The sequence below is a fragment of the Platalea leucorodia genome, assembly GCF_965183815.1.
Source record: "Platalea leucorodia genome assembly, chromosome: 2".
In the NCBI taxonomy this organism is placed as follows: Eukaryota; Metazoa; Chordata; class Aves; order Pelecaniformes; family Threskiornithidae; genus Platalea; species Platalea leucorodia.
The window spans coordinates 107,602,822-107,630,619 of NC_138824.1; the positions used below are offsets into that span (position 1 = coordinate 107,602,822).

The 27,798-nt window shown below is 39.2% G+C and overlaps 1 protein-coding gene across 2 annotated transcripts; it reads right to left on the minus strand.

The window, feature by feature from the left end:
- Positions 1-1,197: 1,197 nt before the first annotated feature.
- Positions 1,198-27,798, minus strand: CHODL (chondrolectin; the record flags this gene model as incomplete). 2 transcript variants are annotated; one of them, XM_082333342.1, is made up of 7 exons in its annotated part: positions 1,198-1,403; positions 5,654-5,756; positions 7,091-7,174; positions 7,558-7,605; positions 10,916-11,073; positions 11,814-12,126; positions 27,708-27,798. In XM_082333342.1, the coding sequence occupies 7 exons, from the start codon at positions 27,796-27,798 to the stop codon at positions 1,319-1,321; spliced, it is 882 nt and encodes a 293-aa protein (XP_082189468.1). In that variant the 3' UTR covers positions 1,198-1,318. The 2 variants fall into 2 exon arrangements, with proteins under 2 accessions (XP_082189468.1, XP_082189467.1); XM_082333341.1 differs by having other exon boundaries at positions 7,558-7,620.

Here is a 27,798-nt window from a genome sequence, read left to right on the forward strand (position 1 = left end):
CTGTCCAGCTCTCCCCAGCTTTCACCCAGCGGTAGTGTTGCATCTGTGTTAATGGAAAGCCAGCTAGCTTGAGTTTGTGCTCTTGAACTCTCGCTGCAACTGCGGCAAAATCCCATAACTATCTGCCACAGCACCAGACTGTCACCAACAAATCAGGCAGAGTGCTATTGCTACCACCCCAAGATCTCCTCCTAATGACTGGTAAAACCCTTCTAATGGCGCAGAAAGCTCTTAAGTAACCAAAGAGAATGGACATTAATGATGTTAATAACTCTAAAAGAAGACTTTAAATGCATCAAGCTTACCTCTAAATCTGTCTATCAATTAACATAATTTTCTAGCTAATAGTCTGAGTAACACTGGAATCAATCTATTAGTTCCACTTCCAAGAAAAGCCATTTGTCTTCTCTTTGATCCAACTTTACATTATTCTTCACAAACTATTAGCTACATTTAAGTGATCTTTAATGTCTTAGATTTACTGAAACAAGTAATTTTAATCTTAAACTCTTACCCATTGTGATATTATTTTTTCCCTCAGAAAAAGTAAAAAATATTTTACTTAAATAACAACTAACGGCTGCCTTCAAAGGACACCTCATTAATGAGGTATCACTTGCCAAGTGATTTATGCTGACCTTGGACCAATACGTAAAAAAGTTATGGTCATTCCCTGGGAAAGTGGATTCATTATATGACATCAAGGGACTTTCAGGAATCCTTGAATTTTGCCACATCAGATCAATGTCACAACATAGTGGCACTCTCTGCTAGTGACCATGTTAACACGTAATAAAATAATTTGTGTGCCTGAGGATAAAAAAAAATTGTGTTAAGTGTGCAAATAAATACTAAACAAATATTTTGTATCAAACATTTATGCAAAGATAAATAATTGTTACACTGTAAAACTGTCAGTTCCATTTACAGTACATCAACTACATTACAATGCATGAGAGACTAAAGGAAACAAAGAGGGTTTGTTTAACTACAAACAATCTTAAAACTGATATACATTGTAGGTATTTCCCATAAAAACTTCAAACGCTCTGTTCATTTCATTGCTCATAACTAGCTAACTTACATCTCTTAGCAAAATAAACACATACCCTTTATTTACCATGGCATATTTTGTTACTGAATTAATAATCAAACTTTATATAAAAATGATCTGAACATTTGCCTCAAGGGGGAGCTTACAGTTCATTCTTGTAGATCCTTTGCATTTTCAAGCCATTCCAAGCTAATGTTCTTTGATGACATTATAATACAGCCTGACTGCAAAATGTTATTTTTTCTGTTTTCAGTCAGTAAATCATTATACCTCCATGCTACTGTCCTTCCTAGGCGTCTTTGAAATCCATAGTGTGGACTGGTTTGGACTGGTTTTTGTTCTTCCTTTACTGAAAAATAAAAATATAAACTATTTTCAGTGCATGTGTGCCTTTGCAGTCCCGATTCAGGTTTGTGATCAGACCTGGGTATTTCATCCCCTATTTGAAGGCCATCTTGGTTGCTTTCATAGCCTAGGCTCCCCATCCACAAAAGGGTCATGCCCGTGCTGCGCCAAGCATAGCACCGCAGCGGTGGGTCGAGGTGAACAACTGTTACCAAAGTTACCAGACCACCCTGCTTAGCAGCGCTCCTCCCAGGAACTGAGCTGACTTGGCCTGGTTTTGGGGTTTTTTTTGTGGTGGTTTTTTTTTGGTTTTTTTGGGGGTTTTTTTTGGGGGGGGGGGGGGGGAGGAGGGGATGTCATTCGTTTTTTGGGGTTTTTGTTTTCCAGTTCACATTCATCGACACTTACTCATACAGAGTGGTCTTTTCAGAGATGGCTGTGGACACTGTTTGACCAGGGTGGTGGGAGGCTGGGCGCTTCCCTTGTCCGGGGGAACATACGGGGGACGGGAACACACATGCCCCCGAGCCCATGTCCAATGTGCTCAGGGTCCAGCCCACCCACCCCGGGGGGCTACTGCAACCCTGCCCACGCACATCTTGGAGCTGCACCCCCATGACCACGCTACACTAATGGATGCCAGCGTGTACCCGTATTCCAGAAAGCCTCTTCCCTTCTGGGCTTGACCTAACTTCTAATGAAGTAATGGTGCATGAATCAGACTCCTAGCAATGAATGACTGGTAGAAAGCTTCCTTAGGCCTAGTTTTCATTCAAAACTACCAATAGTAGTTTTTCTGATTGTTTTTTTTGTTGTTGTTTTTGTTGGTTTTTTAATAAAAAAGATAAAACTGGTTCCAAAAGTACTTGCTCTGCAACACTGCAAAAATGTTCACTCTAATCCTTACAGGGAACCCTGAGGTACCGTGTAAGTTGAAGCCAGTCTTTCCACGTGGCTAGCATCTCTGCTACAACTGCCACAACACACCACCTTCCTGTGCTTAGATGGCAGAGGATAGTGCACTGCAGTCTACTGAAAAGAAAAGGCACTTCATGAGCCACTGCAGCTGCATTTCAATCAGAACGTTTTAGTCTCTGGCCAGAATATTTCACACTGATTTTTTTTTTTTCCAATTAAGTAAAAAACAGAGGAGGAGAAGTAGCCCTACATAATTCTGTAAGTTGGAAACCTGAGAGTCAAGATCCCAACAGTCCTATATATTCAGTTTTACTACCTTCCTGGTGTGTAAATGTAAGCAAGTCTGAGTTGATTTAAAATGTACTTTGAGGGAGCTGGACGGTACAGTAGTTTTTAGTCCCTCCAGACTTACCTCTGAAGCCCTACAAAGTAATGCATTATGTACCTGAGCCCATTGGAGTAATTGAAAAGACTCCCATTGGTTTCAGTGGACTTTAGATCAGGCCACAATGCTATAAACATAGCAATCGCAATGAATCAAGTAGTTTCAGCACCTCTTTCTTTAAGAAACTGATTCACTACTTCCTTCCAGATTAATACAGCAAAATCAGGCATATTTTGTAAATTAATGATGAAATGCTTTGACTGAAGAGTCCCTGCCACACAGCAGGAACAATTTCTAAATACCTTGGATGAGAACTTTAGCTGTATAAAATGAGCTTATCTTCAGTGAACCTACGCTGATTTTAAACAGCTATACATCTGGTTCAGGAAATAGGTTTTAGTAAGAAAGGTAAGGAAGATGCAATAAATAGCTTGAGCATATCACTGTTTTGACCATCAAATGCAATCATAGAAACTGAGAAATATACCAGGTTGGAATTTAAACTTTCTGCAAGGCATTCAGATGATAATGGAGATGGGTCTTTGAAGCAGTTTCTCCTTGCTTCCCTGGAAGAAATGAAAGGGAGAGCATCTAAGCATGAATGAGCTGATCATTTCTACTAGCTACAGGGAAGATGTTTTGCTTTGCCTTATTACTACCCTTTAAGAGCCCAATGCCAGGCAAAATTAGTCATGACCTTTCAAGCTAGGCATGTCCTGGTTGGCCATGGATTGTGGCTTTCAGAGGAAAGGTCACCATGTTGTGGAAGCCTAAAAAAGAATGAGAAGTCAGGTTCATTTGGAAAGTTGGGGATCCCTCCTTCCCCAGCAGGACAGAATCCCTTTCCTAAAGCTCTACAGTGTCCAGATGATCAGTTCAAGTGGTTGCCTCTTTTTTTCATTTGCTTTTTACCCAAGAACTGTGTATTCGTGATGAACCAAAATGATTCACGCAAGGTGGAAATATAACTGAAAATAGATGGGGAAACATTTTTTAAAAACAAAGTTCTGTTTCAACAGATATAAAAAAGAAAATCCTTCATTTTTGGTGATACCAGAATATCCTCTTTTGACGTAAATGGATTTTAAAGAAAATTTGTTTTATTTTCTTTAATTAAAAGCTTTGGTGCAAGCCAAAACGAACATCCTGAAAAAATCTGTTTTGATTCAAATCCATTTTCTCCCTGATATTTGCATCATTTAACCTACCAAACTAATCAGCTAACAGAAAAAGTACAATCTTCCAAGCTGAATTTCCAGTATCTGTGTCCTGCAATTTTTAAGTCTTGGAAGTTCAGATGAATTACTTCTGGATGAAATGCTATAGCATCAAAGGCCTGATCAAAGCCCACTGAAGTCAACACTATTATTTCTATTGATTTCAGTGGGCCATGAATCTCTCATTGTTTTCCCAGGAGTATTTGAGAGCTGAACCTTTTCTGGGGAAAGAAAGAGCTGCCAGAAAAGGTATGAACATGCATATCATACTTACCAAGAAATGCAGGTCCATTGTAATAAGGGTTCCAGAGTCAGATTACTTATATAATTGCTATTGTTATACATATGATTCCTTTATTACTCTTTTTGCTTTGACTTTCCAATCTTCTATAGCCCCAGCACTGAGGTTTGGATACAACCTTTCACAACACTGAATTTGCCTGCCATAAGACAGGTTGGAAGGTGCACACTTTCCTTTTCTTTATAGGAAAGTGCATAACAAAGATACAATCTAGTTTATGATGCAGATCGCATAATATCTTTTCTTTATGTTCACTTGTTTCAATGATGAGACACATCACTAAGGAGTGCTGCAAACATCAGTGTACACTCACTCATACAGATATAAGCAGACTTGACATTTGGAGTGTTTTTTCACTTGAAATAAGGTATTTCAGCTGTTTGCAGAAAATGCTAAATAAAAAACACAAAGAAAAAAAGACTAAAAGCAAGGAGGATTTTTTTTTCCTAATTTCCTAAAATACTGATGTATTCCTTACTAGTATTCCTGCTCTTCAAAAGGGATAACAGCTTGTGAATCTGTTTATTACTCTTGTTATTTTACCAAAATAGTGTTTATCCATAAAATATATTTCAGTTTAAACTTTTCTGGATTACATTTACTTGAGAATGCTTCAGGAAAAAAACCTGCAGAATGAAAAGTATCCTTGAAAGTTTCAAAAATATTAGTTCAGAAAAAAAATTATATGTTGTCATATCTTGGTATATCATATTTTGAGAAAGATAAAAAGTCCAAAGAATTTTAAAGCATGGATCAAAATATATCCTGTTTCATAGGCTGAAATGTTTCCTATTTGCATAATAATACATCTGTTCGATACTACATCTATGTACACATATCTATTCACTTTATGCACCTTCTTTGACAGATACATGATGTACAAAGGAGTTGCACTGGTGTGTGGCTCAAAACACGTTTTTGCTTTTTGCTTTCAATTTGTCTGCTCCAGTGGCCCATCTGTTGCTCATATGGGAGGCGCATTAAACAGCTGCTGCCGCCTTAGGTTTATCCTTGGAAAAAACTGCACTTTTGGTCAGAAACTGAGGTAAGTCCTTGAGTTCGCCCTGTATCAGTGAGGATCCCAGTATTATTCCCCAAAGCCCAGATGCTGTATACATGGTAATCATGATGGAAGAGGGGAAGTAAAAGTGCTGACAGTAGCTCAGCATATCAAATAGTCAGCAAAGATATCTTCTTCAGAAACAGGTGAAGTCCTAATGGCAATATACTTTGAGAGACCTGGAATTATTTCAGTGTATTGTGGAAAAGCCTGATGGTGAATGTTCAGCTGTAAACTACTTGTATTTTAATAGATGAAAAGATGCTTATTTGCATATTTGGGGACAGATGTAATCAGTCTTTCAGTATGAATAGCTTGCCAATGGAAACATGAATTCTGCATTATAAGACCATTTTGGGTTAGCATATTTTACCTTTTATGAAGCATCTGGAAACAGCAAGTCCCAAAAGCCACCAGTATCAACAGCAGTAGTGGTATAGTGGGTATTACAACATAAATTAGATTTGGAATTATACCTACAATGACAAAAAGTTCTCATTAATATCTCCCATGTTGAAATACTCTAAACCACATGAGTAAAAATCTGTAGTGAAATATCAGAAATACATTAAATTACACAAAAGAACATTTACACATTCCTTCTCTAGGAAGAGCTCCAAAAAGATGACTCAGCCATATCAAGAATAAAATAGTACTTCTCCAGCAATGTGCAGAACATATCTTAAGGACTTAAATTCTGATATTTTCTATGTGCACCAATGTGAGATTTCCAACTTTATAATTGAAAATTCAAATATTTAAAGAGATTAAATTTCACAGCCTATTATTTTTTACAGTCCATATAACCTGTCTACTCAGTGGCCCTTACGTGTTGGATTCCCACCCATGCAGGACCACAAGAGGAACAAACCCTGCTCTTATCTCCCCATTCCCCTTAAAAGACAAATGTACACTGTCCTTAACTAATGAGAGCGCTAAAGGTGCTCCTCTGCAGGTCCCTGGGCAAAAGGAGAGGGAAATGGTACAAGCTGGCACTCCATTATCTGCCTACAATAGAGGAGGGGGTCTACAGCTTCCAGAAAGGGTCTGACTGTTTTTCAGTAACTATATGCCCATGTTTTATAACAGTATACATTTGACGTACAAATTGTGGACACTTTCTTACCCATAAATTGCTAAATGAAGGAGCTGGGAGCATTACAGCAAGCTCCTAGGCAGTAGGTATCCATTTTCAAAATATCAAGCGCCATCTCTGCTAGAAAGCTCACCAAAGCATTTAACTCCTTTTAGCACGTGGTATTCCTTAAAACACAGGGTACTGGGGGGAGCTATGGCACAGTGCTTATTCTGCAGATAACTGAAAACATCATGCCCTATCTGTTAGGAAAAATTCAGTTGTGCCTTTTTTGTGAGCCCCAGGTATCAGATATAAAAGATAATGTATGCACCATATGTTTGTTACACGGGTTGGGGAGGAGACAGAGAGAGGCAAGGCATGGGTTACCACAGCCTAGCAGGAGATGCTCCACAGCTGGGTGAACACCGGTGAAATCTTGCGTCTTGACAGAGACTCACCAGGGTCAGAGACAACAGTGCAGATTTCAAGGACTGCTAAACTGTAGATTTGGATCAAAGTTTGGGGAGACATGGAAATAATTTGTTTCCACAGTTACGAAGAAGACTGACTAAAACTTTTGAAATGTTATTCGCAAGTGTACTTTTTCAGAGCACTTCCTGGGGAAACAGACTGCTTCCTCCCATTGACAATAATGGAAGTTGTTAAAGATTAATTTAACTGAGTCCACTGCTAATATTTTTACCAGAACACTCAATTCATTCAACACATTACCTGTTTCAGTAGCAATAACATGATACTGATCTTCTGGTTTACTTGTGTCATAAGGATTTCCTGCTGGCACCGTTGGAAAAATACCTGAAAAGGATATCAAACATTTTAGGAAAATGGTGAGTACAAAATATGGCTGTTATGTTGTTAAATAAATTAATAGTAATTACGTTTTAACTTACATTGGAAAAATAAACAGTTTCAGGATTGATTGAACTGCTGGATACAAACACGTAAACAGGATTTTATTGCAAAATTAGCATTACATCTGGAACAAGAGTTATGAGCAGTGCTATTTGGAACAATAGCCATATATTTGTAGCTATTGCTCTCTAAAGGATTCATTTTTCCTATGTTCCAGTTCTAAACTATGGCTGTTAAACTTGAGTAACTTTGGAGGTTATTGTAAGCTATCCTTATAATTATGTATTTACCATTGCAACTCAGTTTAATGTTTCAAAATTTCTTACCGTAATCTGGCTCCACTCTGTCTCCTAATTCTTTTTCTAAGACATTATCTGTTAAATCAATATTTGAAATCAATTGTTGAAGAATGAAAATTGTGTGTAATAAAACAGATGTTTTCATTATTTTGCATGCAGTAACACAGAAATGGATACAGTCTCCAGAGCAATAATTGCTTAATTCTTCGGCATTTAATCTTTTTACCAAAAACTATTTGCAAACTAGTGTCAAATCACTTCTAGTTCATACTTTTTTGCTCCTTAGAAAAGGGCTATAGTTTATTCTAGTTCCAATTCTTGGTGGCCTCTGCTAGGTTACTGGCTACATCACTTAATTTCTTGTGCTGAATAAAACTCCTAACATATTCAAAGTTTCATTTGTGCAGATGATCCTAAAACAATATGATAGGAAGTGTTCTTGATTAAAACTTAAATCTTATTCACATTTTCAAAATAATGCTTACAGAATGTTGGCTATGAAGCAAAACAAAGCAGCACAAGTTTGTGAGGTTACATGTTAGCTTCATATAGTTTGGTTTTGCAACAGGCAGCCCTAAAATACAAATCATGGGCAGAGGGTACTAACACATCACATAAGGAAGTGAAATTATTAAAAGAGGAATGATATACCATATTTCTTGTAATGCATCAGAAACTGGAGAACCACTTCATGGCTTTGAGCTACATTGCAGAGGCTTGCAAGTTTACTTATGGCTATCGTTACAACTAAAAGTTTACAAAGATTACAGAAATAATTACCTCATATTGAAAGGATGGGCATAGGAGTGGCATCTGCATGATTTTTAGAATACCATGCCTTTATCATAAGATTATATTAATAGTATAGTACCATTAGCCTGCAGATCCAAATGTCCTGATAAACACAAAATGCTGGGAGAAATCGAAGAAGCAATAAAGCCTACTAGAACAAAGACAATTATTTCATCTACTCTGCTAAAAAACATCTACATTCGGCCATATATAAAGAAAGATATCAAAACACCACAAAGAACTGAGTTGCTGGCTCTAGATAGCAGAAGAGGAGATGAGTTTTTAATTTGATTGCATAATCAAACCTACAGGAGCTGGACAGGAACTAAATGTGGTTGCAATTACCAACCTATAATTAAATTTAAAGAGCGCTGAATGATCAATATGATCTAAAGCCAGAGTGAGCATTGCAACAGTAAATGCTGTCAAGGGAGGTACTATAAAGAGGGTTTAGAAAAATGGAAGTGACTACCAGAAATGTAGTTGCTGCTGCAATTATATTCAACTTCATCGTGGTTACCTACAACCTCTGCATTTTGGCCTATGACCGGTATCATACACCATATACTCAAAACAGACAGGAAAGTTGGGAAAAACAATATACTCAGATAACAAAGTGAAATTCAATACGCATGTGGCACTTTAATACTCCTGGTAAAATGTATGTATTTTGTATTGCAAATGGCTGATGTTGAAGCTATTACAGTGATGGGGGGGGGGTAAGGTCATTTGTAAGTCTCACTAGGTTTTAGATAGCAAATGTAATTTTCTTACAAATGCTGTGGTACTTTCTTCAGGCAGTGAAAGAAATGTCATATACCTATTTATATACATTTATGCATCTACTCTTCTTCTCCATGGGATAGAAAAATACATTTCTGGAGAATAGCCTATTTTCCTAAAGAGCACAATTCCAACAGCTTGAAAAATAAATAGCTACAATTCAGCAGCACTGTATTTAGCTGCGTAACAATGTCAGTCCTAATAATAATCTATCTATATATTGTTTCCCTTATTATATGCCTCATTATACACTAGTAATCTATTTCTGCATAGTGAAAGAAATACAAATTCGTTTTCATTGTTACTGTTATCACTTTTTTTTCTGCCAATCCAAAAATACTCGGCATTTTTTCAGATGGTGAAAGCAACAGGAAAAAACAATTATCACATCACAACTAGAATGGTAAGTAGTTCACTATTACAGAATAATTATTTCAATTAAATTTGTTTTTAAAGATATGAAATATACTTGAAACTGAGCCCTCTTAACCAAACCTGCATTTTCTGACGTAAAAATGTTGTTATTTTAACAACTTAAAACATTTTTTATTGTGTTCTCTTATTTCAAAATAATTGTGATCAGTTGTAAAAGTAATAAAATTGTATACATCAGAGTTCCTTGAACAGCCTGTGTGACCAAGATGATAACTGATCACCATAAGACAGTGATAGTCACTAATAATTTTAGAAGCAGAAACAGATTTGGGGGGTTGGGATAAAATGTATGGGTATATCAAGCATTCCAACTATTTAATATTTGCTTGCAATATTAATTGCCATTAATATCTCCATTAAGATACTAGACACTGAGAATGAGAAAACTATCCACCAAAACCGGAGGAAGAAAACAGCCTGGATCTCTACAGACAGACAAATCTCTACAGTGTGATTATTGCTAGATCATGAGCATAGAGATAGCAGGTAGGAAACTGAAGAATTAGGTAGGTCAAATAGCTGCCAAGAGTAGGATTTCATATGCATTCTGACTTTCAGCTTAGTTTTTGAAAAGCAGACACACCATAAATTATTTGAAAATTTTTGCATGATCCTGCTGAAAAACATGTTTTCATTTACTGTAAGTACCACCAAAAGTAGAAACTGTTACAGGCTCAACTTGAAAGTTTACTTTTCACGTCCTTTTTCTGTTTGCACAAAGTTCTAGTTTATAGTTTATGTTTCCTCTACTGACATATACAGAATCTATGTCACGTCTGGAAGTACAGCCAAATTGCTTAAGATCTGGCTTCTTCTGTCACCATCTGAACTATTGTGCATCTGCTTTTCATATCTATAAATCTACATGTATGAATGCAGAATTTTCTTCCTGCTGTTCTGAACTTCTATTTTCTCTCTTTAAGTCAAGACTTTCAGAAACAGCCATCACACATAAGTTGGTATAAAATGTCAGAGGTCTGAAAGTGCAAGGACATTGTAATTTTTTTACAGTAGGACCAAGAGATGTCTTGGTTATCCCACTTGATAACAGGCAAGGGAAGTAGTAAATGGCTGCTTAAAACACTTTGTGGAGAATAAAATAACTAATGAATGAGTTAAATCAAAGTAAACCTGGGAATGCATGAAAGTGAAGCTAACCTTGAAAACATTCTTATTGGATACCGACAGGTTTAGTTAAATTACCACCAGATTTGATGTATTACATCCCCTGTTAATGTCAGCTCAGCCACTCACATGCCAAAGGAATCAATAACACAGGCCACAAGACGTTTACAGATGCCTTCACAAAACAAAAGGCAATTGTTTTTTCTAAGAAAGCGTCCCACCTGTGAAATATAACTTTAGTTTCACCTACCTGGGCCATACTTGCAGATAAAATTGTGCTTCATGTTGCATCTGTCATCATTCCATTGATAAAGGTATGGTCCTCCCAGACCAGGGTTTGCCGTTGGCTGATGATACATCACAACACAGGCTTCACTTCCACAGGAAGGCTCATCTGTATACCAATTTCTAGCCATACACATAAAGACAAAGTTTCAAATTTTGAAGGTAAGGTTCATCAGGATGCCAAGGAAAGAAGTTTACATCAGTGAAAACATGTCAACCCCAACAGCCCCATCCTCTTCAAAGATATGCTGCATTTCCCACAACTCCTCTGTGAAAGGAGTTTAGGGCCTGGGGTCCGTATCTGTGGATCTTAGAAAAAATTCTGACCAAAGTGCCTCTGCAGAAATAACACCCTACTGCTCTGTTACCTGTTTTCCTTCCTATCTGACCCTTACCTGTCCCCTTGTCCTGAGTCTTGTGAGCTGCTGCTACTCTGGCCTTCTGCTTAACCAGGAAATTAAAGGCTTTTCAAAAGACAAGGTAGAAACAGAACAATTTACACTAAGTAACATGCATTAATTTACTTGGTGGCTGGCTCCCTGACTCAAGGTGGCCAGAGTCTTGCAGAATTTGTCTGGCTGCTTTCAGATCGCATCTTAAATCCTCTAAAAGCCATACAGAGGCAAACTCATGAGATGGGAGCAAAGAAAATTGTAGGCTGAAGCCACACTATGCCATCCTTTTACAGCTTCAAATTCAAAACCCTGGTTGTCAGCTCCCTTTTATCTGGAGAAGTTAAGAAGGGATGCTACTAACTTCATGGGGCAGCAAGTCTTCAAGCTTCTTTCAAGAAGACTTGCTGGGCATTTCACTCTCCATTTCTTTCCATGAAACCTTCTCAATAAGCAGTTTTACAGACTTACCTGAATGGTGAAATACTTCCATCAGCCCACTGGTAGAGGTCAGGGCAAGCACTTGAGGTGGCCAGTCCATCGCCACTTCTCCACAACCCAATCCAGAAATCACCATCAGAAATCCCGGAGCCTGACTTAGTGAGGTTTTGCAACATGTTTTCTATTAGTTGCTGCTCAGCTTCACTTTCCAGGCTCAGTAAAGCCCCACCATCAATTTCACAAGCTTGGCGGGCCTCCTGAAAGCCCACACGTCTAGATAAGTCCTGGAAATAAGCTAACTTGTAACAAGAATGCTTGAGGTCACCATAGCACACCTTTTGACCTGAAAAATATAAATATGAGAGTATTTAGAGTATAATAATGAATATCACAACTGAAGAAAAATACACCACAGCATGCATAGATGCTGTGATGGAGACGGACACTAGGTTTTTTCTTGTGCCCCTCTATGAAAGGGCTCACGGTGATACAGTGACACTGCTGAAAAGCTTAGCTTTAATCTGCAAATATCATACAGTTCATGAGAATCTATGGCTTTCTTCCCAAGGCCTGTGAAACTCTGCAAGACACTGAAAACTCCCACTGACTTCTCGAAGAACGTTCTCTACTTTAATGACTGTACCATCAGGCCCCGCTGTTAAAGCCAGGATCTATTTGGAGGGTATTTTCTTAACTGTTTCATACTAAAGGACCAACTCCACTTCTATTTGGTAATCGAAGCTACCTGATCAGAAAAAAATGTTTTAAATTCTCAATTTTAGTGGCAAGAAGCAGCTAGCACTTTCTTGATTCTACTATCTAACCTTGAGAGGGTGTATTCACAAGGACCTCATAGCTACTCTTCGCTATAATGTGTTTAAATACAACCTGTAAGGGTGTGTGGAAGGAGAGAGTGTCTGGTCCTTTAAGGGTATCTGGTCAATGACTTTTTCAGTGCAAAAAGGGATAATAAGAAAAGGAGGAAGCCATAAAAAAAATAGAGAGATACAAACCTGATGGGAAAACTTAACGAAGAAAGAGAAAAGAAAAAAACCCCTCATCAGACACAATAATTGGTGGGCTATCAAAAAACTACAGGCAAACAGGACTTTGCAACTTCATAAGGATGAACACCTGGGGACCCAGAATGTCAGGGAGGTTGGTGGGACTATGCAATCTGATCAGGGACCATGCAGGGTTAGGAAAAGGGGAGGAACAAAGGGGGAACGGACAGAGACGGGTATAAAAGGGGCTGGTTGCGTGTAAAATGGGGAGTGCGTGTGGGTCTGGACATGTCCCTTCCCTAGTGACTTTCTATCTCTACCAGCCGAAGAGGAGGAAGGCACTCGGCTGTCTATGTTTACGTTTCATGTGGGTCCTGCACTTGGGTGCTGTTGAAGGCAGCGCCTTGTCTGTGGCAACCTGTGTTATGGCCCTGCCATTGTCCTGTCTGCGTGGCACTGGGATACCTGCTCAGCTTTGCTACTGGTTGAACCAGCAAAGGGGAACGCAGCAGCCACATCCCTCAGCTCAGAGAGGCGCTGGGTACCAAGGTGGGCACCAGCAGCCAGGCAGAAGGGAGTCCTGGGACTGGAGGTGCTGGAGGAGGCAGTCACACTCAACATCCCTTAACACAGCCAACAGAAACTCCAGATATTAGCAGATATCACAACACTATCCAGATACCATAAAGAAGCCCTGTGATGCTTTCAAAAAGCACTGTATCTACTGCATTCAATCCAGTTTTTCCTTTCCCTTCAGAGTGGTGTCTGTGGAAAGAATCAAAAGCCAAGTGACGAAATAATGGTTTTTGTTGTTTTTTTTTTTTCCCCTTCCAGTTCTTTGGCTGAGAAAGACACATGCCTTTTTCCTAAAAAGGATAAATAATTATAATTTTCTTCACCTGTGAGATTCTCTATAGTTTATTCAACATATACAAGATGTAGAATGAACAAACTCACTTATCAGCTGCAACTGAACTCCAGTATGTTTATTAGGGGACAGAAGAAGGGGTTTTTTTATATATATATATAAAAAAATTTTTGAGAGTCCACCTATTTGGACTTTCTCTGATAACATCCTGACGATGCTGTGTATGTCCCAATTCCTTTCCTGCCATTTCCCTTTATTCATATAGGTTAAGAGCCTTGCTATCAATGAATGCAGTAAGAGCCATAGTCCGAGCTGGGCAATGATCCTGAAGAATCAAGGAGCAGACCCTTTGTTACAGATGCATATAAAATAATGGGTTTCTTCATAAGAATCCTCGGAACAAAAACTACCCCTATTATCAAAGTAACAAAGTGATAACACTAAATGCTCAAAAGTGGGAAGTGCAAGAATGAAAGCTGCATGTGAAATCACAGCTCATTCCCTTCATTTATAATGTGATTCAAATTTTGCAAATGTGATCACCACCTTTTTATTTTCCTCAGGAGGTCTGTCTCATTGACAGAACACAGTGCACAGAGAAGGAGGAGCTGTTCAACATTTTAATCCTTGCCACTGGGTGAGTGACTATGGCTTATTGCCAGAGTACACATATGTACATAGCAGTGCAAACATCCAAAGGCTAGCACTGAATTATGTAGGACACTAATCATTTACAAGGAAAAGGGACCACACCTCTCCCTCTAATTAAAGATTGGGTTCAAAGCATTAATTCAAGATGTATGTGCAAAATTATGGAGAGTCCTTTGTCCATTGTCTTGTTCTTTTTATTTCCCAGACAATTTTCAGAATAACGCATTTATGATTCCTTTCATTCCGTGCACATACTCCTCCTTGACACCAAGTAGGAAGTCATGAGAAAATTCAGGTATCAAAATACCACCATCACAATTTCAGTCGAGCAGGAATGTTCAATCCACTGAGATGAGTGGGCTGGCCACGACTGATCTCAATTCCTGTGCTGCACCTCCCTTTCATGGGAAAATAGCTAGCTTTCCATCCGTAACACACACATGCGCTCCCCTTCCCCGTGTTTCTCAGGTGGCTGAAGTGCCTCCCTCACTCTCCATTCTCACATGCAGGCTCTGCTCTTCTTTGACTGTCCCAAAACCTCAATCAAATGACCTCTCCAACAGGACAAATGGGTCCTTGCTGGCTAACTGACCAAACTTCTTCAGTGTACTTATCTTCCAGTCAGCTCCTGCAGAGACCCACATTGCCAAATGGCACGTGCTGTTTCTGAGCTGCTATAAGGCTCATGTCCATAAGCTGTAAGTTGTGCTGCATGCTGGTCCAATACGGAGGCTGCATCAGTGTCAAGGCTCAGCTCCATCACCCACACCAAGCTGAGGAAACCAGGTGGCACTATATGGAGCTCAGAGGGGAAGGACAGGCACTTGTGATGCACAACAGCAGCAGAGCTGCTCGATAGGTGCCACTGCAGCCCCTAATACATGCCAGTTTTGTGGAGTCCAGTAACAGCTTGCCCCTGTTGTGCCCACAGAGTAGGAAGCCTCCTTGGAGTTATCCAGAATACAGATGTGATGGCCTAATCTGTACCTAAGGGTTTATCTCAAAGGGTTAGTGAGTTACTTGAAGCCTTCGTGTGAAGACTTTTTTTCTTCCCCTAAACTGATCGCAATCATTTTTGAGCATACTATTGTTATTGCAGATGTTTGTTCAGGGTTAAATAACTCTAAAATCAAGTATTATGAAGTGAAAGAATTGAACAAGTGAAAATTTGCATACAATCCAACTCCTAAATTACTTCTTTCATTTGTTGCTCTCTACACCTGTGGCAAAAGGAATAGTTTTCTCCTTACAAGCTGATCACTTGTGCAAGAATATACCTCTAGAAAACAACAGAGAAAACAGCAAGAAACCAAGAAATACTTTGCATTAAGACCCATCTGGTGTGAATGAAGTATGTGATGCAGAATAGTAAGTTTTCTGGAAGCTGTGAGGTTTTTTTTGTTCTAGTTAATTTAGTCCCCGTGTATAGGCAATGACCTACTCTGAATCTTTTCTTTCTTGTTTTGAAGGGGACTTTTATCTGCTGTAGCACAGCTAGTTCAATGTGTTAATGGAAAACTGCAGTTGTGCCTTAATAGCTGCCAAATCAGTTGACGTTTTAGTGCTCTTCTTGGAGCACGCTGAGATGTCAAGTTTTCAAGCTTCATTTTTTACAGCTTTCACTACTAATTTCTGAACTACAAAGCAGAAATAATTTACCAGTGAAAAATGACAGAATGGACCACATTGTATAGCAGACAAGATAAGTATGGAAACATTAACTATGGGCTATTTTACCTTCTTCTAACATCTTTGCAGCAGACAAGACTCCACTGTTAATTCAAAAGCATCATTTGCTATTTCAACTGTATAAATTGAATTCCAATTTTTCTGTCACAATTGACTAGAAACTAGATTTGTAAGCAAGTCTATTGGAATGAATCAGGCTAAGGTACTATGCAACGTGAATAAATATAGGCAAGTTAGGCCTTTACAACCTTTCTACAAAATCTTCCCTGTGCTGCTTAAGAGATGAAAGAAAACATGAAGGAAAACATTGTTTCATCACAGGGTATCCAGAAAGGAAAAAAAGAAAAGCATGTTATTGTATTTAGTCCTCCCTTCAGCATGAAACCAAAGGTCTAATTAATTCATTTGATAAGATCTAAGAACTCATTCTTAATATTTTGCCTTACAAATGCTCAGACAAGTTGAGGTTTCAACCAACCTTACCTGACTATCTGCAGGTGTGAAGGTGGAGTGCTTATACCCTTCCTTTCATGAGTGTATCAGCTCCTTAATCCTTAACCCACCTTCCCTCACCCAAGCAGAACAGCCCAGACCCTGGTCAGAATTAGGCATAGAAGAGGCAAAACACACATTTGGCTTGGTGTCGTGAACCCACACCTTACCTTTTCATCAACAATTGCTTTCTTGCCTCTTGTTGAGGGAAGAGTGCTGTGTTAAAGCAACAACTAACAGACAAAGACTGTTCTCTTTTTTCCCCCGTTGCAAAACTGCAAGATTAGGTCACCTCAGTTTCCTTAATGGAAACGTCTCCAGGTTTGTTCTTTCTACCTCTCCTGCATACACCAGCCATACAACATAGCCCCAGCCCTGCTCCCTCAGCTGTAGCAGCTCTAGTTGCCTACTGCTGAGAACCTGAACTGGCTGAAATTCCCTTGCACTCACTTTGTCTCACCATCCCATTAGCTGAAGAAAGCAAGTGTACAGTACTTGCTCTAAAAAGTACTAGCTACCATCTCCATCCATATGGATCAGTTTTCATCCTTGGATGTCACAAAGCAGCTCCATAGTAGAATGTTTTGATATCAACATTAAAACAAAGAGAGCTTTTAGTTGAAATACTTGATACTTAGTTAAAACATTTCTGCAGATAATTCTGCAGGAAAAAAAAAATCTCCTTCAAGAAAAGGAGAAACAAGCAAATTCTCAGCTGGTATTTCAATCAATTATGTCTCCATTATGTGTTAATAAAGATGCTTCATTAAACAGAAATAATAGGTTCCTTTAGGTCTGTCATGACAGAAGTTATAGCAAAATGTCATTTAGAAGCAAAATTACTGATAAAGTGCCCAACTCAAAGACACATCTCCATAAGAGCATCAGGCTCAGTCCTAACTACACCCCCATGGGCCATGAGGGGCACAAAGGTTATCTTGAGTGACAAACATGACTCAGCTGGAGGTTTTGAAGATGTCAGGTAGAAGATAAGCTCCCTGCTGGTAAATCCCATCCCTATTCCTCTTGAACCTCAAACTAACATACAGCCTAGGGTCTGCTACCATTAGCATCCACCTAGGTTAGTGGGGAACAGCAGCTGCATGTGCATAGCATATGTGAGGAGAGAACAAAGGAATGCACAAAGCCTGCTGTAGAAAAGTCCATGATGTTTTCATACTGTGACTTTTTTTCTTCCCAAAATAATGGATTCAGCAGAAAACACAGATGAGCATTTGGTACAAAGGAATGCGAAATATTTAACGCTAACCAGAGTCCCAAAGGTCAGCATGAAGCTGATGGAGGCCTCTGAAAATAAAGTAACAAAATAAAGACACAAGGATTTAAGTGAAAGTGATCATGAAATAACAGCAAAACACAAATCTGCATAAAATAACCAAAATATTCCACTAGCTAGATAATATTTCTCTGCTTATGTTATGAAGACTAGTCTTGGTCTTGAGCATGTATGAGCACATTGACCTCAGGGGCTGTGTAACCAGCATGCAGGACACTGGGCACAATTTGTTTTCACCTGCTCCTGTGTCACAGCTTGCTTCATGCCAAGTCCCAGTAATGCACTTCAGAATGCGGCCAGTAAGAGGCTAAAAGGTATTAAATTTTCCTAATTACATTTTGACTCAAAGCTGATGCATCTTGTCAACTGACCTTTGTATTATCCAGTCAGATTTTGATTGGGTTCAGCTACTGGTCATGTTTTGATATATTATGTTACTGCTGTTGATGTTTTACTGCATCATATTTGTGTCCATCTACTGAATTTAATTTGTTTTTTTGATGATTCATATTACTTTTTTAAGAAAATACTACTGTGATAAGATTTCATAATTACGTTCTGTCTTCATTTATGATAAAAGCAAATTGCCATCTTCGCTCCCAAAGCTTGTAATACTGAAGACACATCGTTCTCTAGTTGAGTCAGTATTCAAATCACAGATGTTGCTCATATCATGCTCCCGAGCGGCTTAAGGAATTCCGTGTACTAACAAATTTGCCATTCAAATACAAACTGCTATACAGATCATATGCCAGCCTGTATCTGTATTAATATCTTCATAGCTAACTCTCCATACCTTAATAGCTATTTTTTCCTCCCACCCTCCTAATAACCAAGTCTGCAGAGAGAAGAGACATTCATTATTGATTTATACTGTTTCTGGATTAGGGGTTATGCCTAATTCATAGAATGATAGAATTGTTAACATTGGAAAAGACCATTAAGATCATTGAGTCCAACCGTTAACCTAGCACTACCAAGTCCACCACTAAACCATGTCCTTAAGCACCACGTCTACCCTTCTTTTAAATACCTCCAGGGATGGAGACTCAACCACTTCCCTGGGCAGCCTGTTCCAGTGCCTGACTGCCCTTTCAGTGAAGACGTTTTTCCTAATATCCAACCTAAACTTCCCCTGGCACAGCTTGAGGCCATTAAAGTGATTTTTCTTTTGTGAGAAACTTTCAAAGGTTTCAAGTCCCTTTTAAGGGCTTATATAAAATAACTGAGGGCCACATTTGCCTATTAAGTAGCTGTACTTCAAGTAGATATGTGTAGAGGCAGACAGTTTGTATACATCATATCATACAGGCATTAGCATGTAGACAATGTCTAAGGCGGCTTCAGACAAGCTGGTCCCAACCTCTCTTAAGCAAAACTTATCTATTAGCCAGACTTCTTACAACACTTGTCATGACGGAGTCCCTTTCTTGCTAAATTCTTAGGCATAAGCATGTAAAAATCAGATTTGTAGATAGCATGTATAAAATTATAGGTAAAAGGCAAATTCTTTCTATTTTCTCTCAAACACAGGCTAAATGATATATCTTTAGCCATTAACCATCCCATATCTTGTGAATTAGCAAAGATGATGATAGAGGTCCTCAGACATCAGCCAGACAGCCATCTCTAGGATTAATGCAACTCTTGCAGAGAGAGAAAACAGGGGATGATGGAAGTCGTAAGTAAAAAGAAAGTACTGTATTATACCATTCATACAGAGATTTAGTACAATTATGCTGAATATGAAGCTACACAAGAAACATTTGTCCCAGTCCAGTCCCTGTCATCTTACTTTCTCTTTTGCCATGTGAAGTGATTTTTCAGTTCATTTATTGCTGAAATTGAGTTTTCACCTGTATGTCAGCCTTTCCTAGTTATGCTATTGTGTTTCCAAGCGCTTTTGGGGACAAGGAGTTGACTTGGTTATTTCTGAATAACAACTGTTCTCAATAGACCCATAAGAGCCACACTTACACAAACCCAAGCAATGAGAAAGGAGACAGTCTGTTTCTAAAGGAGCATTGGGCAGTGTTGATTTGAATATTAAAGAATATTACTTACCACTAACACCTGGATTTTTGCCATCTGGCTGAATACAAATGCAATTAAAATGAAATCTGATAGCTTCCCTCCATATTTTACTAACCAGCTATCTTGCTGCAATAAGTGGTTAAAAAAATACATATGAAAACCGATGACAAGTATTCATCTAAATAGATTATTTTTGGGGAGGTTTTTTAAAGCCTGTATGTGCTCAGAACCTGTACTGTTCTAGGCCTTGGGGAGAGGCAAGCAAGGATTCCTTGTCCTGCAAAACATAAATAAGTTTTTCATTGTGTTGAATGAAACACTGGGAGGATGTGTCTTCCCCAAAGCAGACTACAAGTTTGTCTGAATTTTCAAAATCAGGGATGTGGTGTTTCAGAGACTGGCTTGTTCTTGATGTTCTGGGAACTGGAATACCTGCCCTCATGAAAGGCTGCCATCTTCACCAAGCAGTGATAGGCTTATTCACTTATTTCACAAAGAAAATAACACACCTATTTCTTATAGTTAGCTTCTCAGCCCTGGCACACATGGCAGGGATCTCAGGCCACTGGTAACAGAGCTGTAAAGTAGCAGCTTGATGTCTAAATCTCATTAGAAGCTAATCAACACTTCATCATCCATAATTACCCTTGCAGGAAAACATACGATTACAATTATGTAAATCAATACAGGGTAAGTGTCTTCAACTGGAAAACAAATATCCATTTTTCTGAAACAGTTTTAGTCAGTGATTCGAGTGATATGTCAGCATCAAAAAAAACCTCTATAAAGTATTTCCCAAGTACTTCTTTTTTGCTCCCAGTCAAATCATTAAAGCCCTGACAGTTTTCCTTTCGTCTAAGTGAAACATACCTACTTTTTGGCATCATCTGTGTTTCAGATAACTAGCACATCATAAATTTAAAGCCTGAGATCCATTTAGCTTTTCCTGTAATAACGGTTTTCTCTCTTCTGATCACGTGAACTTTATGGGTATATATCACCAAGCTGATCATGGCAGACAGCCACTCGCTTCTGTAAGGGGCCACTGCAAAACTGCACTGTGCTAGGGGTTCATGCAAAGTGCCAGCAGAGTTGCCAAGACAACCCCCTAAAAGCTGCAAGTTGCCTTCCCTTTTCCCATGTTAAGAAGGAACTGAGACTAGTGTCAGACCTATATTTTTCCCTTGTCTGTCTTTGAGAGGTCTAGCAACATTGTCGCTGTGAGCAATGCAGGCTCCTTGGCATCCCTGAGCACGATGAGGACAACGCACTTTGAAACTTCGCGCTGGCACCCACAGAGATGACAGGCTTGCATTTCAATGTGGCACAATATGCATCTTCTCAATTGGCAATAAGAGAAAAGTCACCATGAGCATAGGACATGGAGCATAAACATTTTCCTTTGCAATATATACTCAGGACATCAGTTTCCCTAACAATGAATTATGTTTGTTAAAAAAAAAAAAAGCAAAATTACCTGAAGTATAACAGTCTTCACAAGTATAAATAACCCTATTCACTTCCACAGACACAAGCAGGGAGGCCAATGATAACACCCAAATGTCAATGGAATCTATTCGAGCCTATTCTAACTAAGAGGAAACACAATGTGTTAGAAAGATCTCAACATCTACAAGTCTGCTCCAGGATGTGGCTTATTTACCCAGGACTTAAAAAAAAAAAAGCCACTTACTGCTGAAACTGTTAGCAGTGGTTTTGCTTGATTGTTTTAATTTTTCTGGAAAGTCTTATACACACACACACTAACATAGTAAGTTTTTTATATATCACAGCCTAAAGACACACCAAGAATGTTCCATCGTTTTAGCTGTTTAATAAAAAAGCATAAATACTGACACAAACACTGACAAGACTGGCAAATTAAGTCCCTTCATCAATAGTTTTCTGTGAAGCTGTGAAGACCAGAACAGATTTCCCAGATACTTTTTAAGAGACATAATATGGCAGCGAGTAAGTTGTTGTTAGCATGTCATAGAATAGACTTGACAAAAATTGCGGAGTCTGAATGGCCTAAGTATAATGTGTGCCAGCCTAGGGGAGCAGGGAATATTCTTATTCTACTGTTCCAAACCAGCAGACATTTTCACACCTACCTAATTTTATATACATCAGTAGACTCCCTCAACAGGATTTCTCACAGGCATAAATTTAAGCAATTCTGATAGTTTCTGCTGATTGCTTGTGTCTTATTTTTGTCTCTAGAAGGCAGTAGTTCATAAATCTTTAGTCATTAAAATATACTCTTCATCAGTCCTTATCCAGAGCAAGCATCACCCATACTCTTGTTCTTTTTCAGTGAAATTTGAATGCTTTTTTCCAAGTAAGTGTATTTTCATGGATTTTTTTTTTTTTATCAAGACACCTATATTTGCCACAGGTGTAAGTAAAATTTTTATATATATATATATATATATATGGATGTGAAATTATATTAAATTCCTTGGTTTATAGACTTAAAGTTTCCTATGGTGGAACACCTTATATGCATCTCAGTACAAGAGTGCAATAGAGTGCCCACCTTTTTGCAGTAGTTCCATAATTAAAAGAGAAAGCAACAAGCAAGTCTTTGCTCATTCACCTTCTACTAAAAAAGTGGCAAAAGCCAATCCACATGGGATCTTAGAATTGGTGACAGTTCACTTAAGGCATAAATAGAAGGGACCTTTGAGGGGAGGACAAAATTTAGAATATTTTTCTCTTAGGGTATTTATTATAAAGTCAAATGGAAGTAAAGCACAATTGGTTAATTCACATCACATATATACAACCCTGTATGGGAAGAAACAGTTGAGATATATAGAACAGGATTCACCTCACCAAAATTTAGTCATTCATAATGTACCTGTCCATATCTGAGCTGGCTCACTAACCTCACTGTGTAGACAACTGCAAGAAACAGGCATTTTTAGGGTGTATCTGCAGTATTTTCAAGATCTATGTTAAAATGAAATTAATCCCACTCTAAAAATACTGATTATTTTTTTTCCTTCACTGCTTATAAAGTGAGCCCAGAGTGATTAGCTGTATACTGCAGCTACATTTAGATTTAGTTAGAGCCATGCCAACTATTTAGTTAGGACTCAGTGTTTCTTAAGATTGCTTGGAACTGAAGGTCCTACTGCCTATCTGTGGTGGAAGTGGGGGCTGCTTCAGCAAGTGACTCAATTTCCAACTAGTGAGTGACAGGTATGAGTATGGGATTACAGTGTAGAAATTATTATCAAGTCATTGCTTCATCTTACTTATTTCACATTAGTACTATACATTCTTTTCTGATCCATGAGAAATTTGCAAAGAAAAAGTCGTTATGAGAATTAGTTTCAAAAAATAGTGCTGTATAGAGCACTTTATGAACCAAAACATGTTTTCCTGCAAACATCTTATTATCAAGAAGTTTGATCTACACGGGATCAGACCTGAACTACAGAGAAGTAAAGTCAAGGTACAGAACATGACTTCAACAAGGCGAGACACTTTTTTGCACCTAGCTGCTGCACTGGGACAGCACACCAGCCTTGTCTCACTGGGAGCAAGTAAAAGCCATGTGAAAGACAAGCAGACTAACCCATACTGTCCTCCACGTTATTTATCATAGCTCCCCTCCATGGTAGGTATTTTCTCTTGGGCCTGTTAGCCAAGTGGGGTACTGGAACTTGGCAATCATGAGTTTGAGAGTTGCAATGCCTTCCTCTATCTTTAAACAAGACAATGAGAAGGAGAAGTTGTATTCCTGGAAAAGTAGCATGCTCATCCGAGACAAAATGCTAGAATTTTTCATCATTCTTTCCTTAGCCCCTGAATAGGGCTGCAGTCTGGCCAACCTGCATAACTCTTCCCCATAGGCAAGGTAAGCTTTACAGGGTTAATAAAAGGACATCGCCTCTAATATAGAAGTCTGATTTCTGAAACTGATTTAAGTATTTCAGTATTTCTGCCCTGCTATAGAAGGACTCATCCACCATCACACATCTCAGGTTATCAAAACTACGTTCTCATCTATGAGTCATAGCAGTTTACCTAATACAAAGCATCTTTCCACAGGGTATTATGGAATTTCTTGGTTAGGAGCAAGGCATGTTTAGTACAAACATGTATTATATCCAAGAGTCATCAACTCATTTCACTTTAAGAACCTAGATCATTGATTTGTCCCCAAGACGACACTGCTCAGAACAGGTGCATAAAGAGAGGAATTCATAAAGGAGTCTAGGAGAGTTAAGTGCCCAACCTCCCTTGCAGTTCTCAAAGGCTCAACTTTAGCAATTACCGAGACCTATAACTGAACAAAAAGATCTTGTACCATGTGGGCTTGCATGTCCATTAAAAGCTTTTCCAGCATGGAACCAAATGCTGGGCATTCGCAACAAAATGTCTTCAATACACAACTGTTGCACATGTATCCTGTAGATGAGACTGGCAGTATTTTTTCAAATTATACTTTCTCAAATTCTGAGCTACAAATGTAGCTTAAATTTAACAGTCCATGCCCTCCCACCCCCCCACCCCCCCAAAAAACCCCCACAGCAGAAGGTTTCATCTACAGAAAATACGTAAAGTCTGACAGACAAAACTCAGGTGTAATAAGCAGGCCAAGCCAATTGAACTAAATTAAATTATGCCCTTTGAGAAAGGGTTTGTTATCTCTATTCAATTCATTACCCATGAAGATACTTCTTTAATTATCTTACTTTACAATATTTTATGACCAACTCAAATCCGGTCATAAGCTATCTGAATGAACATATCCACATCCTTAAAGGCATCTGAAGCAAATAAGCCTATAGTTTAGAGGCAACTCTTGTTGTTTCATGACCCACCAAATGTGTTTCTTCATTTAGTGTTTTATATATCCAAATACTTCTACACCAAAATAGATACATATTGCTTTAAAATACTGTATCAGTATTTAATCTGCTACTGATGCATAGCACTAGCAAAGAACAAAATTTAAAAAGCCATAGAAATACAAAAAGACAGCAAACAGCTATCATTAAAGTATGTCTATGATTAATACATAGGCTGTTAAATGATTAGTAATAAGATTAGCTTGCATCTTTCCTGCCCAATAGATACTTAAAGTAATTGCATCTTTGCAAACTGCATTATCATCACTTCACGTTCTTCATGATGTCATGGGACAGCAAGGCAAACTCAGCAGTTTCTCCTGAGCCTGCTTTGATTTTTTTTCTTTAAGAATCAATTCTCTGGCAACACTAGATATTCTGATATGGAGGCTGTGAGCACTGCTCACAAAACATCCATCTAACTACACTAAAAGTTACAAAGCATTTCTATTACTTCTCTTCAACAATTCCCAAACTAAGGATGACAAAGAAATAACACCTAAACGTGAATTGTTTGATGCAATTAATCATTTTAATTATATCCTAGGAAAATTAACATACTTGGAAAAAGAAACAGAAAATCCTTATCGAAGGAAATGGCATTTTGACAAGGTAGACCCTTCCTTCTCTGCCTTCTTGACACTGTGGTCAAAATGGTTGCAATTTTGCAATTATTGCTAGGCCTGCTGCTAACTTACTGCAGTAAACAGGAATCTTTCCACAAGGTCCGACCAGCGCTCAAGTCACTTTCAGGAACAGTTTCTATGTGAGTGAGAGGACTTATATATCTAACTTCTTTGGAAGGAGAGCAGTGAGATTTCCATTTATTCCAGATTATCATGATTGAAGAATAAATCAGCAATTTTTCAGAAACAGGTCTGTAAGATGTAGACTTATTATTTTAAATGTAAGCCTGTTTACAGCCTGCTAGCAGTCCAAACTGTTGATTCTTACACAAGATTTGATTCTTACACAAGATAGATAAGCTAGATGGAAGTCAGGTGGACAGCACACACTGCCCAATACTTCAATAGTACTATTTCTTGTTTGAGAAAATGCCAACTACTACTAGTACTAGACCTATCCATGTGCATGCGGCAGGGTAGAGCAGTGGTCTTTGGGGGGTGGGCGGGGCAAGAGTTCTTCTGCCAGTATATCAGAATATTCTGGCATAAGCGTACTAAATATCTTTGGCTGTTATTGTCTAGAGAATCTTTATCTAATGAATACAACTTCAGCTAATACACCTGATAGTATATGAATGGTTCCTTCTGTAAAGTGGCTTCAAATCCTCTCCTGTATTCTACCAGCCAAGTATTAGCTGCATAATACGGTGACATGAGACTCATCACATGCTTTGAAATGCTTCACGGAAATATGGGGCAGAGCCTGTATTCTTTCAAAACCCCAAAGCCTTATATGCATCTAGGAACAGCTGGACTAAGCAGTATACACATATTACACATTGTTTTAAAAGCTGGACCTCTACTCAGTTTGCTACATGTATCACTTAAATACAGAAGCTTCAGCTGGAAGATTAAGGGACTGGGCTTCCTCAGCCACATAGGACTCCTGCGCTGAGGCTACTAATGCAAAATGCATCTCGTGGACGAGTAATCCTCACTATTCTTTAAAATAACAAAGTGTTACATAGTATTCATATAAATAGTTAAACTAAGAGCTTTGCTGTACTGTATATGACTGTACAATTCACACTATAACAGAGGTAGATTAAATATTTCAGAGTACACTTCAGGCAGGCAAGCTTTTTCAAAATCCTGGAAGTACTGCTACTTAGCTATTGTTTCCTGGAAGACATAGTTTCACCAAAAGCCCAACAGCACATCTCAGTTCAGCACATCAACTTGCTTCAAATAAGACATCACCAAAATGGTCAGTGACTGTACTCCATCAGCAACTAAAAGTTATCTGAATTCAACAACCAAATGTTTGCTACAAAAAAAAACCTACAAAAAAGTTTTATTGACATGCTGCCACTACAGGCTCTGAAACAACTGTATACAAATAATTTCCATTGTTCTAGAATCAGTTTGTAAAGAGACATGTTCTTACCTGCATACACAGAGATTTACACACATGATTTGTTAACGAGTGCAGTCAAGTGTGTAAATCTTTGTTTCAAGACAAATGTATGCATGTGCTTGCACGCACAACGTGCCTCTGAGAGAGCCTGTAAGCTTTAGCTTGGAGGGTTTGACCCAAAATGCAATTAAAAACAGCCTTTTCATTAATTTAGCAGCTTCTGAGCATATGCACATGGTGTATTTCCAGCACACAGGTGATCCTACAGCTCTTAAATTAAACCTAAGCTCAAGTGTCAGATACAGATTTCTGAAGTATTATCTTCCTCTCGGTTTTGAGAGTTGCAGATATACCCACACATAACAAAACTATTTCTACTGTATGCTCACCAAAGTTTGCTTTTTCCTCCTAACTATATGACAAAGAAAAAACATTCCTGTATAGATGCAAACAAATCTCAATGCATAGCTGTTCCCCCGAAAGATGCAGTAGGAAGTACACGCTCTATCTTTTTAAGCAATTAAAACGGAGCTACGTTACGCAGGCACTCCATCAAATCTAAAAACCTGCCTGTAGAAGGCAACGCCGCACCGGCAGGAACTGACCTAAGACTGCTGCAGAAGTTTGACAGCCTAGCTTTCTGCCTCTGAAGACCCGACACTACAGCTGCTTCCAGCTCTGAGGGGTGCGCTAGTCCCGGGCCAGCCCCACCGGGCCAGCACACGCTGACCAAAGGCAACGCCGCAGCGAGAGCTTCGCAGGAGCCGCCGGGCAGCGCTGCGCCGAGGCAGCTCCGGCGGCGGGCTCCGAGGCAGGTTTCACAGCCGGCCTCCAACGCGCGGGCCATTTCACGAGTGGGTCCGGTCCCGGCTCTTCCCCTCGGGGGTTCCTGCTCCCGTGAGCGCCGAGTTCCCACCTCGGCCCCCGCGCCGACACCGGCCCGGCCCGGCCCCGCGCCCCCCGCCGCCCCCGCGCACTCACCGCTGAGGACGCGCCCGGCGAGCCCCCCGGGCCCGCACAGCACGGCGGCCGCCAGCACCGCCGCCAGCCCCAGCCCGCCTCCGGCCCCCAT